The sequence below is a fragment of the Rhinatrema bivittatum genome, chromosome 4 (genome assembly GCF_901001135.1).
Source record: "Rhinatrema bivittatum chromosome 4, aRhiBiv1.1, whole genome shotgun sequence".
NCBI classification, from domain to species: domain Eukaryota; kingdom Metazoa; phylum Chordata; class Amphibia; order Gymnophiona; family Rhinatrematidae; genus Rhinatrema; species Rhinatrema bivittatum.
In genome coordinates this window covers 133,061,694-133,082,894 of record NC_042618.1, presented here as the reverse complement: position 1 = coordinate 133,082,894, position 21,201 = coordinate 133,061,694, and the positions used below count along the sequence as shown (strand labels likewise).

Genomic DNA, 21,201 nt, shown 5'->3' with positions numbered 1-21,201 from the left:
TAGAGTGTGGCATTTAATCTTAAGCACGCTAAACCGACAGACTGTATGCTTGTCAGGCAACCATTTGAACTCGGCACTGAGCATGTGCAGTAATTTAAAGGTAAGCACTCATAAGAACATAAGAAATTGCCATGCAGTCCAAAGGTCCATCAAGCCCAGCATCCTGTTTCCAACAGTGACCAAGCCAGGCCACAAGAACCTGGCAAGTACCCAAACCCCAAGAAGATCCCATGCTACTGATGCAATTAATAGCAGTGGCTAATCCCTAAGTAAACTTGATTAATAGCAGTTAATGGACTTCTCCTCCAAGAACTTGTCCAAACCTTTTTTGAACCCAGCTACACTAACTGCACTAACCACATCCTCTGGCAACAAATTCCAGAGCTTAATTGTGCATTGAGTGAAAAATAATTTTCTCCGATTAGTCTTAAATGTGCTACTTGCTAACTTAATGGAATGCCCCCTAGTCCTTCTATTATTCGAAAGTGTAAATAACCGATTCACATCTACTCATTCAAGACCTCATTACGTCAATTTGACGTCAAACCGTCAGGAAAAAAGTAACAGAGAAAATGATGGAAAAACGAATAAATCAATTACAAAAAAACCCCATCCATTCAATTTCATGGTTTAACCCGTGGGGAGTAACTGTTTGAAATTGGAAAATCCATTGTTGTTCACGTTGTCTTGATGTTTTAACACGGTTACCTCCATGCCAATGTGGCAGAACAAACTCCAAAATAGTCCATTGTATCTCATCAAAATCATGAGCTGCCTCCAAAAAATGGGAAGCCATTGGTGCCTCAAGTTTGTACGTTCTTAAACAGCTTCGGTGTTCAATAAGGCGAGTCTGCATTGTATGTTTGGGCATACCAATATAATTCAGATGACACGGGCAGATAATCATATATACCACAAAAGAGATTTTACATGTGAATTCAGATACTAATTGAACATCATGTCCCGAAGATGATTTCATTGTAGGTTTAGGATATAGTTTATTAGGTTTTTTATACCGCCGTATTGGCGTTAGCCTTCACAGTGGTTTACAATGTACATATTAGAAATAATACAATAAATCAGTTCAATAAAAGATGACAGCTAAAATTAATTAAAAGCACGTAAAAGTATTTTAACTGTACAAGTAGAAATAAAGTTATAGATTGCTATTCCTCAGTGTGGAATTTCAGAAGACAAAAACTACAGTCGCACACATCTGTATTGTAATCACAAACTTGTGGGGGATCATAGAACGCTGATTGAACAACATGATTCCTCAGATTAGGACCTCGAGAGAACGCAAATCGAACTGGAGCTTGAAAAATAGAGTGCACTTTCTGCACGTGATATGGATCAGTATTTAGACCACTGCTTTGGAATAGCACTGCAGATAGATGCAGAGGCAGTAGTGTGGCACAAGACCACAGTCTGCCGGTTTGAGTCCACCGATGGATTTTTATTTAGCAGCAAAAGGTCACGATTGGAATACAGGGCCCTCTAAGGATTGGGTTTTTGTTACCCTGTGTGCACTATTTTCTTTGATGCAAAAAAACTATCAATTTTATGCTCACAGCAACCCAATCCTTAGAGAAAACATTAGTAGCATCATGTATACAAACTTTCTCACATACACACACACTAACATACTTGCATATTCAGTCTCATACTGTTTCACACACACAGAGACACAGACACACACCCAAACCCTCATGCCTCTCATTCACTCCCCAGACTCACATGCACACTCACTCAGTTCTCCCCCTCTTCCATACATACACTAATCTCAGTAACTGGAAACACTTTGAGAATACAAACCCTTGTAAAAAAAGAAAAGACACCTAGAATCTTACCATACCATAGCAGCAGCCTTATCTATGACACGGCAGCAATGCAAATATTATACCATGCCCTAGAACATGGTTGCTGTTCTAGGGCATGCCCTAATGAACATGCATGAGAAATATTTACATATGCAGGAGGTAGTGCTTACAAATAAATCTCATGCAATAGAGGGTAAAGTGACTTGCCCAAGGTCATAAGGAGCAACAGTGGGATTTGAACCCTGGTTTCCCTGGGTCCATAGTCTGCTGCCCTAACCACTAGGCTACTCCTCCACTTCAAAGGCTCTACCCTTTTGTCTCCAGAAACGGTGATGACTACAGAAAGTTTTGACTATTTGCGTGAGCAGGTGATAAAAGACTGAGGGAGGTTTGTGCAGTGACAGTAGCGCAGAAGTGTCACATATGCTGAAAATGGACTTATCTGAGAGAGAAGTGGCCAATTTGGCACCATCGGATAACGTCACTCATCTTGTATAGCTATTTATGCAGCTTGTCCAAGGAGAGTGTGAGATATCACCAGAGACACCTGCTTTATTTTCTGCTATGGGCTCCCATTTTGCTCCCTTATTTTCACTGAAGTGCAACATTTGTAGGGGAGTGAGAGGGAAGAACGAAAACGTAATTTGAAGCCATTATGGTCTAGTACAGATAATATAAATAAGTCTATATGTGCTCATTGCTTTCTGATTTTACTTTCCTTTCAATGCTTTTAAATAAGTTCTATTGATCCTAGGGTGAACTAAGAACTTTTTATTTTTGTGCCTTTGATTAAGGCTTTTGTATGTGCTATAAATTCATTATAATTGTTTAATAAGATTATAAAATATTTAAGTGTTTTAATAGTTATAAATGTGTATATGCAATAATGTTCACCAGGCTAGTCTTGACTTATTAGTTAAAGAGCTTGATAGATGTTACTCTGATCTGCTGCCGGAAGCAGCTTGTGTCCCAGCTGTAGTGGCAGTGCTGCTGATGGGTCTAACTGCTGTATTGATCTGTACCTGAAAGGACCTATTTGAGGGACTACCAGAAAAGCACAATGTTGAGTTCTCTCTCTAGGTAGCAAGAGTAGATTTTTTTTTTTCTGTTGCATTGGGTTTATTTTTATAATGCAACACATTTAAAAGTAATTGTGAGGTATGTTTGTGAACATCTGACAATGGAATCTTAATTTATTTTTACTGTGTACAGTAGTTGAAAAACATTGAATAAAGAGATCAGCCTAGCACGTTCTTTAGGGAGAGCTGTTGTTTTCTGGGGTTGATTGGGAATGCTGTGGTTCCAGCTACAGTGAGCTATGAGGGAGATCCCACATTCTCAAGTTTTCAAGCCATTAAAGGGGAGGGAAGTGTCCCCCAAAATACTGATCCATATCATGTGACTTTATTGTTAACTAAAAATCAACATAACGAGTGGATTTCATGGTGATCTCATTCAAATGTTTGCAAAGATATTTCACACCCCTCTTGCAGCACTATGTCCCATCCAAAATCTGGAGTATTAGTTTTCCCTTTTGCAAACCAATGACGTGTCACCAAGAAATCTCTTACCAGTGCAGAAAGATCAGGAAAGCATGTCCTCAGCATCTCATTTTTTTTAAGCTAGAGCATTGCTGCTCTAGCCCATTGTTCATGCACAGATATTGCATTGATGCAATATCTGTGCATGAACAATGGGCGCTCATGATTGAGCGCTCGTTTTCCTAATGTGTGCCCACCCACCTTTCCCAGGTGCATGAATGCAATAAGTTAATGAACTGCCATGTAAAAAAGGAGGCACTAGGAGAAATTGTGCATCCTTGCACATCCTCTGCATTAGGTGCCCAGTAGATGTGGCTGTCTGTGCAGGTTAGGAAAGCAGACGCTCAATACGAGCATCTGTTTTCTCTGGCTGCTGTCACAAATAGCATGCACAATATACATGGTCTGGACCATGTATATTGGTTGTCCATAATTGTAAATTTTTTTCCAAGATTTTATTTTTTGCATAATGCTGCTTTCTGTAGTTCCTCTTATTTTTGTATCGTGACAAAACTAATAAGAGGAACCACAGAAAGCAAGATTTTTGTTTTTTTGGAAAAGCCCTTGACTGAGGCAAGCCTTAATGCCAGCTCCCAGAATTCAGCTACTCTGCTACTGTTCTGCCTCTCTTATTTCTGTTGTTCCCTCCCTTCTTCCCTTTCCTAAATTTCTGCTCTTTAGTACTCTCCTTCTCCTTTCCCCCTATTCTCTGCTTTGTTGTGCTCCTCCTCTTCTTCTCCTTTCCCAAATGCATCCACTGATCTGCCTTGTCTTTTTCTCATATTCTCCTGCCTCTCCTCTTTCCCTTTCCTCCTCTCCTTTATGCTGTGCTTGCTCCCCTTCTCCTCCCTGCTGTTTTCTTCCCCCTAATACTCCTCTGCTGTTCTCCTTCCCCTCTTCTCCCTTTCCTAAATTCTTCCTTTCAACTGCTTTCCCTCCTTTATTCCTTACATTTTCCTCTCTACTTTCCCTCTCCTGCTACACTCCATCTTTCCTGTCTTCCCTACTCTCTGCTCTCATGTGGCCTCTCCCTCCCTTTTTCCCTGTTCTCATCCAGCCTCCAACTCTTGTTCTGTGCCAGCAGCAGTAACTTGAGCACATGGCTGCTATCCCACCCTTCCCTGTCTGACTGGTTTACCTGAGCAGAGTGAAAGCAATCAGCTGTAGGAGGAAGGAGATAAGCAGTAGCTTGCTTTGCCTGCTGATTTGATTCTATTATTTTTTTATTTTATGGCCCCTGCTCTTCTCACAAAGAGGCTGATGCAATATCGGGTGCTGAGTTCAGTACGCTGCTAAACACGTGGTTGGATGTGCTAGACATACACCTAATGCAATATTGGGATTAGCACGTCCAAAACGTGCATTCATACTGGTGCGTAGCTAATAGCGCTCATCACATGCAAATGTCATTTGATGAGGCTATTAGCTAATACCCCCGATGTGTAAAAAAAAAAAAAAAAAAAAAGTTCGCCTGACGCATGCATTTTAACCCTAAAAAATTAACGCCAGCCCAGAGCTGGTGTTAGGTTTTGAGGCACCCCCAAGCCATGCTCAGAAAAGCAAAAAATACAGCTTTTCTATGATTCTTCCTACTTTTATATTGTTGCGATAGTAAGCAGGAGGAACCACAGAAAGCTGCAACATGGAAAAAAAAAATCTTGACAGCAGTCGGGTTAGGAAAAGGAAAGCTCAATTTACAAGTGTCTATTTTCCTAACCCGTTTTCCTTACCTGCACACAGCCACTTCTGGTCACTTGAAGCCATGGACGCACTAGAGCCACACAATTTATCCATTGCACGTCCCTTTTAGCTCACCAGTTCATTTGAGTATTACATCGAGCGCCCAAGAGAGGGAATGTGTGTGCGTTCAAAACACCGTGCATCCAGGTTGGACGCACGTTTTTTTGCTTGCATGATATTGCATCAACCCCCAAAGATCCTTAGAAGTTGCCACCCTGAGCAAATATACATTACATTCTTCAGCTGCTCCTTCTGCAGTTGTGCGTTCAGTTCCTCACATCAACAGTCCAAACCTGTTTTTGCACCTGCTTTCCACATCTTACCATGTATAGAGCAAAGACATTGGAAAGCCTTTTTTCCATGCTTAATAAGTCTGATGTTCTGCATATGCTGTAAACAGGAGCATTACAGCAGCAGCTTTAGGCAGTTGTTTCCCTGTGTTTTGGAGGCATTGCAGCACTGCCACCTATCTCCATGTATTTTATTGTAGTGATAATGTACCGCTGGAATTCTAGCACATAAATGTGTCTTTTAAATACAACTTCACGCCTGAAGTAGCATAAATGCACGTCCACATGTTCCTGCCCTTCTCCCAACATAACTACTATAGATAGGTTCCTAAACTAAAGAATACTAACATAGTAATGTGGTACACAACAGTAGATAAAGAACAATTGGTCCATCCAATCTGCTCAGTTATTCTATGACTATTTAATGCATCTAATTGAGAATATGTAAACTCGATGTGTTTCTCGTGCACCAGTTTTTCAAATTTTATGACAAGTTTAAAGACAGTGTGTCTACTTTCTGCTAGCTGTTTGTTTGTTTGGTGCAGGGATCCCTCGATCCTGGATGGACTTGATTTGATAGAAGAGGAGAAACGTGTGCTCATTGACAACATAAATAGGCGTCTGACCCCACAGGCTGTCAAAATTCGAGCAGGTACATCAGAGCTGGTGGTTTCATGGAAATCCCCAGTGTCCAATCGGCACTTCCTAACTCCCTGCAGATTGACCAAAGTATAGGTAGGATGAAGGGGGTTGAACTTAAAGAGCTATCATCTGTTTTAATTGCATTAGTAGCCAGATTCTGCCAAATATCAACTTGATTTGGCTATTTTACCTTGTCTTTTAATTTTATTCTAATTATCCTTTTTTATTCTAATGCATCTTCTATTGTTAATGAGTTTATGTAATAACTTAGTAAATTTATAGCAGAAAAAATATCTAAATTGGTCCATCCAATCTGCTTAATTGAGTTCTTCCACTTGGGGTAGATAAATATATATAAATTCTCAAACACAAAACCAATATCAACTCTTTGTCTTCACTCCCCCTGCCCCCCAACCCATGTTGTCTTTTTATCTTTTAGCTTAAAAACATGAGTAACAACCTACTCTAGTGCTTGATGTGCTGATTTTTCAATTACATTGGCAGCTATTAGCAGAATTCTGGTTCACTAAATTGCTAAATGCTGTATTTATTAGTTGTGCTGTGGCCCCTGTCATTGATTTCAAAATGCATAGAATGTGAAGAGACTTTTCCCTGGCCTGCCATTACAAGCAGAATATTGCCAGTAATTTTGTGTGTTCCCAGCTGGAAGGCATTCCTCACTTTTAAAATATATTGAAGGTATGTTCATTATGTAGTTATTGGCAGATTTTTGTTGGTGTGGTGTTCTGCTTGTTTGGCATATGGAAATAAAAGTTAACAAAAAAGAAGTATCACCTTATTTTTATTTATTTTTTAATGGACATTTGCTTAGCTTTTGGGAGCTATTACTTCCTTCCTCTGGTCAGAATAGAATCTTTGGCATATGACAAAAGATGTGGTGGTAGGTGATTATTGTGGCTATTTATTTGAGAATTTATTATTAGTAAGTGGTTCCCAAGCTGTCAGTGACCTTTGATACACCAGTTATAGCCGCATGGAAATAAATAGTTTTAAATATTTGAGGTGTATTTAATCCTAATTTTAAACAAAAATCTATCCTTAGATATTGAAGTTGCCTGTTATGGGTACGAAGGTATTGATGCAGTAAAAGAGGCCCTGAGAGCAGGCCTGAGCTGTTCCACAGAGAGCATGCCCATCAAGGTAAGAGAAGCAAGAATTCAGTGTGTTTTATAATGGAATTGCACAGCCTCTCTTATAGCTTCTGAGTGGTTTAAAGAGAATGGAGCATCCAGCTGTCACCAGTTACTTATGTCTCCACACTGGCTCTGCCCAGTTATTAATTAGTTCTTTAAAGTACATATCCTTCTCTACTCACCTTCTCTATCTTTCTTTCCAAAGTCTGTTTTCATATCACAAAATGTGATTTAAATGGTACATGGTTAATGTACATATTTTGTGCTAGAAGAAAATGAAAACCGGGAGAATGTTGCTTGGGTCTACCATTGTAAACCATTAATTTTGTCATTTAGATCAATCTGATTGCTCCTCCTCGGTATGTGATGACCACCACAACACTGGAGAGGACAGAAGGTCTTTCTGTCCTGAACCAAGCCATGGCTGTCATCAAAGAAAAGATTGAAGAGAAGAGAGGCGTCTTCAATGTCCAAATGGAGGTGAGCAGAGTCTCTTTATTAAAGTATTTCACGAACACTCCTCAGGTCTTTGAAATACTCACCCACTCAAATAGAGCGAGTACATTTTCTCTGCTGGCAGGACCAAGAGCCTGGGGAAATAGCAAGTGTCTTTGAGCCTGTGCACAGGAAGTGGCAGAATTATTTTTTGGGTGGAGAGGCAGCGGGAAGGATCTTGCAGAGGAGGGGGGGGGAGTGTTGGCATGGTGTCAGAATTGACTTCTGATGGAAAAGAGGCATGAGAGGGGGTGCAAAGAGGAGAAAAGAATGAGGGCTACAAGAGTTTTGGAGAAGGATAGAGAGGTCTACAGCAGCAGTGGTGTTGGGGGTACTGCTCCAGAATGGGATTAGAAAGAGTGTGGAATGAAAGCAAGAGGGCTGCATTGCAGAGTTTCTGGTGCAAGTACTATAACAGTAGATGCCAAAAAGGCATTGAATGCCTCAGAGTGCACTGTTCTTTTTAAAGCCCTGGAATTTGTTCAGTTTTGTACCAAATTTCTTGAATTGGTTAAAACCTTTTTATAACTGCCTAATGAGTTCCACACAAACTAATGGCAACCACTGTAACCATCCAGAGCATCTCAAGGGGCAAGTCAAAGTTGACTTCTCCCTCCATGTTTCTGTTAGCATTGGCACCACTGCCTGCATTAATAATGAAGAAGCATGTGGGAAAGGGGTGATTATACAGGAACCATATCATATAAGTAAGAGCCAGCTAGAAAATTGGCTGGGCTGAGTAGCTAAACTTAGCTCTGTCAATTTCACAAGCATCTAAATTTAGTTTCTTAAATTCTGGGTGAAGTCAGGGGGAGAAAATTACTAGTGCTGATTTTCAACACTAGCCACCTAACGTGGCCAGCCAAATCTAGGCACTGCCATAGCAAGCCCAGATCTGGCTGACCAAATCTCCCTTCATTCCCCCAGATAGTCAAAGTATAGCAAGGTGGGCCCTGCCATCCCTCTTTCCTCCCTATGGAAAGTTGCAGTTGTACAGAAGGTGTAGCACTCCTGCAATCCACCTCCCCTTCCTTTATCTGAAAAACAGTAGCCTCCGCATTGCCCCAGATCCTTTAGAAGTCCCTAAAACTCACCCAGTTTTCCCCTAGCTGAGCCAGCAGGAGGATTCACTCTTCCCTCATGCGAACTTCACGTGTAGTGTTGCTCTAATATTGCCCACTGCAGCATTGTCAGAGCAATGATGGATGCCAAGTTTGCATAAGAGAAGAGTGAGTTGTCCTGCTGGCTCGGCTGGTGGCAAACTGGGTGAGTTTTGTGGTCCTCTAAAGGGTGGGGGGAACATGGAGATGGACAATGGGAAGCTTATTATGTTTCAGATGGGATTGCGAGTGGGCTACACTCATGCCTGAAGAATGGGGCTTTTACTGTCTAGATTTTAAGCAATACAATGTGGAGAGAGCCATTTTGTTTAATACTGAAGGTAGTAAACAGTTCACACTAATTTTTTAAGATCTAATTTTAAAGAAAATAGAACAAATCAAAAAGTAAGCCCTCTAACCCATCTTCTGCTCTAATGCTGTTTCAGCCCAAAGTGGTTACAGACACAGATGAGACTGAACTAGCACGACAGCTGGAGCGGCTGGAACGGGAGAATGCAGAAGTTGATGGAGATGATGATGCTGAGGAGATGGAGGCCAAAGCTGAAGACTAACTTCGCTTTGAAAAATTAATGCATCTTCAGGAATGTGTAACATGTTGCCCAAATGCAAACCACAGGGATTGAAAATTTTTCACTACTAAAATCTTCCAAAAAGGAAAAAACTTTTATTTTCAAGAATTGACTTGTTAAAATGGACATAATTGTGAAGACATCGCCTAAGTATCAGCTGTTCTATGCAGTGGGTTTCAGGTTTTGAGCTGTCTCGTATGGAAGCTGCTGTTTTGCTCTCTTGCTAGCCTCAGACCACCTGAGCAGGGTATGGCTGTCGATCTGGACTTACGTTTTCATATTTCCCTAACACCAATGTGGTGAAGGTCTTTTCTCAGTTTGCAGCTTCTGATTGATTGCTGGTCATCAAGAATATCTTGATTGAGCAAGAGCCTAACATTTCTACGCAGATTGTATTCAAGCAAAAACATTTAATAAATTTCTGGGATATTTAACCAGCCTTCTGGTCTTTATTCTTTTTCTGGTGGGACTAGTGTGATTCTGCACTGCTTGCTGGCATTGATGCTTTTATTCTGTGAGGCAGCAGCACTTTGTTCCCAACATTAAAGTTCTTAAATTTCATGGGGAGATGGCGGGACTTTGAAAATTGCAGCACCTATTAATTAGACTTCTTTTCTTCACTGTGCATGTCTTTTAAAAACAATATGCAGTTGCCTCCAACCCAAGGTGTTATAAATCAACACTAGTTTATTCTTGATGCGACTGTGAGAGCTAATGGTTTCATTTTAGTAACGAATGAAACTGAAATTGGTGCAGGGAAATGTTTTGTGCTTTAAGCTCTTCAGCTAAAGGGGGGAACTCCTGTATCCAGAACTCAGTGACACATTGTCCAGCCAGATAAATGTTCATCTGACCAAGCAATGATTGTGAGTTGGGCTCCGTCAGTTCGTGCTCCATTTCCCAACAACAGCAGAACAATCCATGATGTTAGCAAGTCCCCCTACTTCTCACAATGTGGTGGACATGTTGACATTTATTTAAAAATGTATGTGCTGCACCATAAGCAAAACTGTCAGAGGTCTACAATAAAAACATTCATAGAAATATAAAAACAAAAAAACAATCACCCTCTTCACTGCTGTACCCTTTTTACCCCTGCAGCCCCACCCACTCAAATACCTCGGAAAAGGAAAGCCTTAACATGTTTCCAGAATTTTTGATAGTTCAGTTCCGACCATTGTTGTGGAGCTATGCTAGTAAAAGCTCTTTTATGTAAAGGCTGCAACCAAAATCCATATCTCTGTGGAAACCCTGTGAAGACCACAAGGCCCGACCTGGAACATTCCATTCCATCTTATCATACAAATACTTTGGACCATTATCCTGCAAACAGCAAAAAAACACGCTTAGTAATTTATTTATTTTCTCCAACACATGTAACCAGTGGAGGTAAATTAACAATGGAGCAGCGCACTCATTTCTGTTTTTACTACAAATTAATCTAGCCACACTATTTTGAATAAGTTGGATCTGCTTGATCACAGCAATCAGCACTCTGTCAACAAAATAGTAGCTTGAGATTTATTTAATGTCTGGATATTAGCCAGGTGCTGTGACTTGGATTGGCCGCTGTTGGAGACAGGATGCTGGGCTTGATGGATCCCTGGTCTGACCCAGTATGGCAATTCTTATGTTCTTCTGCAAAACATTACAATAATCTAACACCCCAAGATTTGAAGATGAAACCCCTGTCCGGTCAGAAAATCATCCAAATAGATTTTCAGTTGCCTAACCATTTGTAATTGCAAGTAGTTACGCCAAGCCACCTAAGGAATGTACAGTACCAAAGAGAGGCTGGAGTCTAACGTGACCTCCAAGCTTTTAACAATATCTGAAATCTCTATATCACAGCCCCGGGCTGGTGTAAAATTTGCCGCATTACAATGGATGCATTGGCTGTGCTGGAAATATTTTGCATTGCGGGGATTAGCTAATAGCCTCATCTACATGGAATTTACATGTGATGAGCGCTATTAGATATGCGGTGATTTTGACATGCATTTTGGACGCACTAATTCCTGTATTAGAACATAAGAACATGTCATACTGGGTCAGACATAGGGTCCATCAAGCTCAGCATCCTGTTTCCAACAGTGGCCAATCCAGTCCATTAGAACCTGGCAAGTACCCAAAAATAAGTCTATTCCATGTTACCATTGCTAATAATAGCAGTGGCTAATTTCTAAGTCAACATAATAGCAGGTAATGGACTTCTCCAAGAACTTATCCAATCCTTTTTTAAACACAGCTATACTAACTGCACTAACCACATCCTCTGGCAACAAATTCCAGAGTTTAATTGTGCATTGAGTGAAAAAGAACTTTCTCCGATTAGTTTTAAATGTGCCACATGCTAACTTCATGGAATGCCTCCTAGTCTTTCTATTATCCGAAAGCATAAATAACTGATTCACATCTACCCATTCTAGACCTCTCATGATTTTAAACACCTCTATCATATCCCCCCTCACCAATCTCTTCTCCAAGCTAAAAAGTCCTAACCTCTTTAGTCTTTCCTCATAGGGGAGCTGTTCCATTCCCCTTATCATTTTGGTAGCCTTTCTCTGTACCTTCTCCATCGCAATTATTTCTCTTTTGAGATGCGGCGACCGGAATTGTACACAGTATTCAAGGTGCGGTCTCACCATGGAGCGATACAGAGGCATTATGACATTTTCCGTTTTATTCACCATTCCCTTCCTAATAATTCCCAACATTCTGTTTGCTTTTTTGATTGCCGCAGCACACTGAACCGACGATTTTGATGTGTTATCCACTATGACGCCTAGATCTCTTTCTTGGGTAGTAGCACCTAATATGGAACCTAACATTGTGTAACTATGGCATGGGTTATTTTTCCCTATATGTATCACCTTGCACTTATCCACATTAAATTTCATCTGCCATTTTGATGCCCAATTTTCCAGTCTCACAAGGTCTTCCTGCAATATATCACAATCTGCTTGTGATTTAACTACTCTGAACAATTTTGTATCATCTGCAAATTTGATTACCTTACTCATCGTATTTCTTTCCAGATCATTTATAAATATATTAAAAAGTAAGGGTCCCATTACAGATCCCTGAGGCACTCCACTGCCCCACTCCCTTTCACTGAGAAAATTGTCCATTTAATCCTACTCTCTGTTTCCTGTCTTTTAGCCAGTTTGTAATCCACCTATCCCATGACTTTTTACTTTTCCTAGAAGCCTCTCATGAGGAACTTTGTCAAACGCCTTCTGAAAATCCAAGTACACTACGTCTACTGGTTCACCTTTATCCACATGTTTATTAACTCCTTCAAAAAAGTGAAGCAGATTTGTGAGGCAAGACTTGCCTTGGGTAAAGCCATGCTGACTTTGTTCCATTAAACCATGTCTTTCTATATGTTCTGTGATTTTGATGTTTAGAACACTTTCCACTACTTTTCCTGGCACTGAATTCAGGCTAACCGGTCTGTAGTTTCCCGGATCGCCCCTGGAGCCATTTTTAAATATTGGGGTTACATTAGCTATCCTCCAGTCTTCAGGTACAATGGATGATTTTAATGATAGGTTACAAATTTTTACTAATAGGTCTGAAATTTCATTTTTTAGTTCTTTCAGAACTCTGGGGTGTATACCATCCGGTCCAGGTGATTTACTACTCTTCAGTTTGTCAATCAGGTCTACCACATCTTCTAGGTTCACCATGATTTGGTTCATTCCATCTGAATCATTACTCATGAAAACCTTCTCCAGAACGGGTACCTCCCCAACATCCTCTTCAGTAAACACCGAAACAAAGAAATCATTTAATCTTTCCGCGATGGCCTTATCTTCTCTCCGTGCCCCTTTAACCCCTCGATCATCTAATGGTCCAACTAACTCCCTCACAGGCTTTCTGCTTCGGATATATTTTAAAAAGTTTTTACTGTGAGCTTTTGCCTCTATGGCCAACTTCTTTTCAAATTCTCTCTTAGCCTGTCTTATCAATGTCTTACATTTAACTTGCCAACGTTTATGCATTATCCTATTTTCTTCTGTTGGATCCTTCTTCCAATTTTTGAATGAAGATCTTTTGGCTAAAATAGTTTCTTTCACCTCCCCTTTTAACCATGCCGGTAATCGTTTTGCCTTCTTTCCACCTTTCTTAATGTGTGGAATACATCTGGATTGTGCTTCTAGGATGGTATTTTTTAACAATGACCACGCTTCTTGTACATTTTTTACTTTTGTAGCTGCTCCTTTCAGTTTTTTTCTAACAATTTTTCTCATTTTATCAAAGTTTCCCTTTTGAAAGTTTAGCATGAGAGCCGTGGATTTTCTTACTGTCCCGCTTCCAGTCATTAATTCAAATTTGATCATATTATGATCACTATTGCCAAGTGGCCCCACCACCATTACCTCTCTCACCAAATCCTGTGCTCCACTGAGAATTAGATCTAAAATTGCTCCCTCTCTCGTTGGTTCCTGAACCAATTGCTCCATAAATCTAACATTTATTCCATCCAGGAACTGTATCTCTCTAGTGTGTCCCGATGATACGTTTACCCAGTCAATGTTGGGGTAATTGAAGTCTCCCATTATTACCGCACTACCAATTTGGTTAGCTTCCCTAATTTCTCTTAGCATTTAGTCTCACCATCTTGACCAGGTGAACGGTAGTATACTATCACTATAATCTTCCCTGACACACAAGGGATTTCTACCCATAAGGATTCAATTGTGCATTTAGTCTCATGCAGGATGTTTATCCTATTGGACTCTGCCATCCCGGACATAAAGTGCCACACCGCCTCCCAGGTGCTCCTCTCTGTCATTGCGATATAATTTGTACCCCGGAATAGCACTGTCCCATTGGTTGTCCTCCTTCCACCATGTCTCTGAGATGCCAATTAAGTCTGTCATCATTCACTGCTACACATTCTAATTCTCCCATCTTAATTCTTAGACTTCTGGCATTAGCATACAAACATTTCAAAGTTTGTTTTTTGTTTGTATTTTCATTCTGCTTTTTCATTGATAGGGATAAGTTAGAATTTTTTATTAGCTCAGGTGAGTTTTTAGTTACAGGCACTTGGACTACTTTTCTTATTATTGGAACCTCACTGTCGGGATGCCCTAATTCTAATGCATCATTAGTATCCTTTGAAGATACCTCTCTCCGAACTATGCACTGCTGAGCGACTGTCGCCTTTCCCCTTTGTTCTAGTTTAAAAGCTGCTCTATCTCCTTTTTGAAGGTTAGCGCCAGCAGTCTGGTTCCACCCTGGTTAAAGTGGAGCCCATCCCTTCAGAAGAGACACCCCCTTCCCCAAAACGTTCCCCAGTTCCTAACAAAACTGAATCCCTCTTCCTTGCACCATCGTCTCATCCACGCATTGAGACTCCAGAGCTCTGCCTGCCTCTGGTGACCTGCGCGTGGAACAGAGAGCATTTCAGAGAATGCTACCCTGGAGGTTCTGGATTTAAGCTTTCTACCTAAGAGCCTAAATTTGGCTTTCAGAACCTCCCTCCCACATTTTCCTATGTCGTTGGTGCCCACATGTACCACGACAGCCGGCTCCTCCCCAGCACTGTCTAAAATCCTATCTAGGTGACGCATGAGGTCCACCACCTTTGCACCAGGTAGGCATGTTACCAGGCGATCCTCACACCCACCAGCCACCCAGCTCTCTACATTCCTAATAATCAAATCACCAACTATGACGGCCGACCTAACCCTTCCCTCCTGGGCTGTGGGCCTTGGGAAGATATCATTGGTGCGAAAGGACAATGCATCACCTGGAGAGCAGGTCCTTCCTACAGGATCCTTTCCTGCTGCACCAGGTTGATGCTTTCCAATCATGAGACCACCTTCCTCCAAGGAAGCACCAGGGCTGCCAGTCTGAAGTTGGGACTTGGCTACTATGTCCCTGAAGGTCTCATCTATATACCTCTGTCTGCCTCAGCTCCTCCAGGTCTGCCACTCTAGCCTCCAGAAATCGGACTCATTCTCTGAGAGCCAGGAGCTCTTTGCATCGTATGCACATGTACAATTTCTCACCGGCAGGTAAAAAATCATACATGTGACACTTGATGCAAAAGACTGGGAAGCCCCACTCTTGCTGCTGGACTGCTGCCTTCATCTCAATTTTGTTCAGTTCCTAGTTAAGTTTTAGGTTGCTATGGGAGTAGAAATGTGTCTAATTAACGTCCTTTAAATGTATTAGTGAATTCACTATACGTCTGGTATTGGCCTACAGGGGACTGATCAAACTCTCAATAAAGTTGTTTTGTTTTTTTTTGTGAAAGTGGCACCTGCCTATAAATTAAAGGATGAGCTAGGGGTGGGAAATACAAACAGTCTAACTTCAGTTAGTCAGCCAGAGTGACTCACTGCTCTCTTGATTAACAAATGTTTGGACCTATTCAAACCAAATCACACTACCTCAACACCTTTCCAAGGTGATAACTGAACTTTTCAACCTTTTTACTTAAGTATACACTGCTCCTAGCTTATTTCTAGCTTCGGGCTACTTTTTTTTTTTTTTTTTTAAATACAACACTCAGTTCTGCCTACTAGCTGCCTTACAGACTTTTACAAATAAACACACTTAACTACTGCTTACTAGCTGCCTTACTGACTATTTAAAAATACAGTCTAACTTGTTTATTCGCTAGCTTACTGACTATTAAAAACACAAACACACTAAATAATATTCCCAAATAGTTAACTTTGCCCCAATATTTTTAAAAAAAGACAATGTCCCAAGCAAAAACTTACTGATTCCTTTCAGCTACCAGCAAGGTGATCCACTCCTCTCAGTGCTCCCAGGGGTTATGGATGTGCGTCCAAAACGCGCATCCAATTGAGTGTTAAACCGTGCATTAGCCGCTGCACACGGTATTGCATCAGCCCCCTTGTGACAGGAATGAACCTCATTTGTAAACCAGAGTATATTGGGTATGATCTTACTCTCTCACATGTACTGCTAGTGCTCTTAATTTTCTCACAAGTTGCATGAGTTATATTCATGCAAATAACAATTTGGATATGCCAATGTTCACAAATGGTACTACTTCTCACTCTATACACAAGTAAGGTGCGTACAGATGGATTCTGTCATCATGCAGATCTGAAGACTTCTGGCAATTATATGTGGAGATAGGAGGAATTTTAAGTGTCTTATCACGTTTAAGTGGTCATCCTTCTTCCTGTAATATTCATAGTAACATAGTATTGATGGCAGAAAAAGGCCATCTGATCCATCCAGTCTTCCCAGCAAGTTTCCTATGGTTGTAACTACCACTCCATGCAGGTTACCCCCAAGTCTTATGTTAAGGGTAGTAACTGCTGCTCCATGCAGTTACCCACAAGCCTTATGATAAGGGTAGTAATTAACAATAAAAACCAAACTATCAAACCCATAGCAAAATTACTGCTAGCAACATTTTTACATAGCGAGCAGCCTTCCTGATAATTCACACATTTCCTGGCGTGTAGCAGATGGACTCAGGACCAATGGGATATAGTGTGCTCCTGATAGCAGTTGGAGACCAATCAGATTTCAATCTGACATCAGCCCTAGTACATATACCCCTGCAGGAAGCTCATCTAAGTATTTTCCGTCTCCATAGCAGTTAGGGACTCTATACACGCTTGTACAGCGTTAGAGTATTCAAACCAAAGAAATCCAAAACAAAGAAGAAATCTTACCTCTACAGACAAGCCCCGCTTTCCTGTTGTGAATTCTACGGGTCCCTCCCCCAGTTGAGAATTCCTGAGGTGATTTCCGCGATCCCTCAGAGGTAGGCCTCGGTCCGGTAGCTGGTTCCCGGCGTGGACTTAGCCCCCGACAACGGGAGTGGCTGAGAGACAGCAGATGCAATTTCGAGCGCGGTGGTGAAGGTACTTCCCTCTCCCCACCGCAGCCGGAGACCACCCGGGACGAGACTGGGAAACGCCGAGACAAGGTAAGGTAGAAAACTTCCTAAAAGTCTTCGGTCTCTGAGGCTCGAATAGCTGCCCAGATCGCCAGCCGGCATCAGGGCTACCAGGTTGATCAGTCCCTTAAAGGCTAGACCCCGGTCCGATACAAGGGTCCTCCCACGTGGATATCCTCCGAGGTGGTCGCCATTTTGCTCGTGTGTCGCCGACTCCATTTCCTCTTGATCGCTGCCCTGTCCGCCTATCTGACCCATATGCACAGAGGCGAGCTGGGCACACAAATCACTTGTGTGCACACCGGCGCGCGCATAAGTGCCGTGCGCACAGCAACACGCACGAGGGCACCGGGTGCACAGCCATACACGCAACTGTGCCAGGCACAGACATTAACCCCGTGCACACAGTAGCGCATGCATCTATTGAGTGCATTCCAACCTACACGCACAACTTCGGCGCGCCAAGAACGCATAACTAAGCCTCCCAGCCTACACTTAAACGCACAAACTGGAGGTTTCTGCAATCCTACGCGCACAAACCATGGCACCACCGGACAAGAAGCTCAAGGCTCAAGTCCTCTGCCCAGCATGCCACATAAGAGCTATGCAGCACGAAGAGGCCACAGCTCTGTGTTTACAGTGCGAGGAGGCTCTGGGTGAACCAGGCTAGGGTCCTCCCCAGCCAGTCCTAGGATCCGGATCCACAGACAGTACACTGAACCTCTCTGCGCCCAGTGGGAACCTCCTTCAATCGGAGCTCCCCAGGGACACAGAACCTCTCAATTTAGACCCAGCATTTTTCTCCTGGGTAGAATTCTTTAAAGGCATACATACCTTTGTCCACATGCAACCGGCGCCCCTGATGACACAGCCACAGCCTCCCCCAGAGGGCCCTAACATCCCAGGACCCTGTAGACCCAGAGAATTGTCTCTCCCTCCCAAAAGCCCCAACATTGGGGACACGGACACCTCGGACGAGGATCAAGACTCCCTGGAGGAAGGGGAAATCCCTCCAGGAACGTAACCTTACCGAACCATGAGGCGGTTCTTCACCAAAGACAATCTATCAGACCTCATGGCTCACAGCTTGAAAGAGCTCGCTATCCCAGGCACAAGTGCCACAGGGGAACCGAAGACGAACCCCCTCCTAGAGGGGACTCTGTCAGGCCTCCCGCCATTTCCCTTTGCTGCAAGCCATCCAACAGCTAATTGACCTGGAATGGGAAGCTCCGGAGGCCACTTTCAAGGGAGGATGGACCCTGGCAGCCCTATACCCCCTGGACCCCACTGCCAAAGATCTCCTGGCATTCCCCAAAGTGGATGCCATGATCTGCGCGGTCTCAAAGTGCACCACCATCCCAGTCGAGAGAGGAGCGATGCTCAAGGATGCCCAAGATAGATGTCTGGAATCCATCCTCAGTCATTCGACGTATCAGCTATGTCACTACAGATCGCGGCCTGCTGTGCCGTGGTGACACGCCTGCTTATCAAAGACCAGGAATGCCACCACACCCGTCGAAGCACTAGAACTAGCAGTATCATTCCTCACGGATGCGACCTCCAACCTGGTGCGCACTGCAGCCAAAGGTGTCTTGACCGTTGTGGCAGCCAGAAGGCAACTCCGGCTCCAAAGCTTGTCAGCCGACGCGACGTCCAAGACGAGACTCACGAGAATGCTTTTTAAGGGAACCCTCCTGTTCTGAAGCGAACTGGAGAAGTTAGCCGACAAATGAGGTGAATCCCCAGTACCGCGGCTACCGGAGGACAAGAACAAAAGAAGCCAGCGCCCCTCCCCCTGAATATCTAAGGGCAGGGGATCACAGCGCTTCAAACCGTACAAAAGTACATATCAAGCATCTCGCCCCACAGGCAGGGGCAAGTCCTTTCGGAACAAGCACAGCAAAAAGGGAGCCACTCTGGTCCAGGCCCCAGCTGCACCCCACAATGAAAATCAGCCGACCCATCCACGGGAAGAGGCCATAGGAGGCAGGCTTGCCCTATTCTACCAAAGATGGGTCAAGATAACTTCGGACAAGTGGGTCCTAACTATCATTCGAGAGGGATACTACCTGGACTTTCACAACATCCCTCCGGACAAATTTGTGAAATCTCCCTGCCACGATCCTTCCAAGAGGACGGCAGTGGAAACCACACTGACCAAATTGCTCGCCTTAAAGGCCATAACGCCGGTGCCCACGCAACAACAAAATACTGAGCACTATTCCATCTATTTTATCGTTCCCAAGAAAGAGGGCATGTTCTAGCCCATCCTGGACCTCAAGTCCGTCAACCGCCACCTAAGAGTACCCCACTTCTACATGGAAACCCTACGCTCGGTCATAAGGGCGATACAACCAGGAGAATTTCTGACATCCCTGGATCTGTCAGAAGCCTACCTGCATATCCCGGTCCATCACGAGCATCAGCGCTTTCTACGCTTTGCGATCCTGGACCACCATTACCAGTTCCGGGCGCTACCCTTCGGGCTAGCCACAGCACCTCGAACGTTCACCAAAATCATGGCTGTAGTGGCGGCGACACTGAGAAAAGAAGGAATCCTCATACACCCATATCTGGACGATTGGTTGTTCAGGGCAAAATCCCCAGAGGAAAGCCATCAGGCGACCACCAGAGTCAAAACTCTACTGAAGTACCTCAGGTGGGTGGTCAACACAAACATGAGCTCTCTGCAGCCCTCCCAATCTCTAGAATACCTGGGAGTCCAGTTCGACACCAGACAAGACAAGGTCATTCTGACTCCAAAAGACAAGGTCATTCTGACTCCAAAACTGATGAACCAATTGCGAAACCTGTCAAGCAGTCTTCGGACTACCTTCACGTCCTCAGTCTCATGGCATCCACCCTAGAAGTGGTCCCATGGGCAAGAGCTCACATGCGACCCTACAACGTTCCCTACTGTCACAATGGAATCCAATGTCCCAGAACTACTCCATTCGCCTCCAGCTCCCGGAAGAAGTTCAGACCCAGCTACAATGGTGGCTACAAGAAGACCATCTGAACAAGGGAGTAAGGCTATCCCACCGACCTGGATCCTACTCACCATGGATGCAAGCCTACGAGGGTGGGGAGCCCACTGCCAGGAGCTGACCGCCCAGGGGCAATAGGACAAGGAAGAGTCGGGATGGAACATCAACCGACTGGAAGCCCAGGCAGTCAAACTAGCCTGCCTACGGTTCAGTCACAGACTCCGGGGCGAATCAGTCAGAGTCATGTCGGACAACGCCACAACAGTTGCCTACATCAACCGCCAGGGAGGAACCAGAAGCCAAGAGGTGTCTCTGGAAATAAGCCCCCTAATGGCGTGGGCGGAAGCGAACCTACAAGAGATCTCAGCCACCCACATTGCGGGAAAAGACAAGGTCACTGCGGATTACCTCGGCAGAGAAAGTCTAGACCCAGGGGAATGGAGGCTGTCAGCCACAGCCTTCCAGTTGATAGTAAACCGCTGGGGAACACCAGCCATGGACCTCCTGGCAACCCAGTCCAATGCCCAAGTTCCCAACTTCTTCAGTCGCAGATGGGAACCACAATCCCAAGGGATCGATGCCCTCGTCCAGACCTGGCCACAGGACACCCTGCTATATGCCTTCCCACAGTGGCCGCTACTGGGCAGGATCATCCGCAAGATAGAACACCACAGGGGGCCAGTACTTCTAGTGGCCCCGGACTGGCCAAGAAAGCCATGGTATGCAGACATGCGAAGACTACTGACAGGGAGCCTGCTCCCTCTACCTCCAAACAGGGATCTGCTCCAACAAGGCCCGATCCTTCACGAAGACCCAACTCGATTATCTCTTACGGTCTGGCCATTGAGAGGACACGCCTGAAGAAGAGCGGATACTCGGGGGCGGTGATGGACACCCTGCTCTGAGCACGCAAGTTTTCCACATCCCTAACCTACA

General features: G+C 43.7%; 1 protein-coding gene across 2 annotated transcripts in view; it reads left to right on the top strand.

Moving 5' to 3' along the window:
* Window positions 1-9,811, top strand: part of EIF2S1 (eukaryotic translation initiation factor 2 subunit alpha) — a 59,805-nt gene extending 49,994 nt beyond the window's left edge. For both annotated transcript variants that reach the window (XM_029598865.1, XM_029598864.1), the window contains exons 5-8: window positions 5,937-6,043; window positions 7,097-7,194; window positions 7,524-7,667; window positions 9,229-9,811. In XM_029598865.1, the coding sequence (XP_029454725.1) occupies window positions 5,937-6,043; window positions 7,097-7,194; window positions 7,524-7,667; window positions 9,229-9,354 (475 nt within the window). In that variant the 3' untranslated portion in view covers window positions 9,355-9,811. The remainder of the gene's footprint in view (window positions 1-5,936; window positions 6,044-7,096; window positions 7,195-7,523; window positions 7,668-9,228) is intronic.
* The last annotated feature ends 11,390 nt before the right edge of the window (window positions 9,812-21,201 follow it).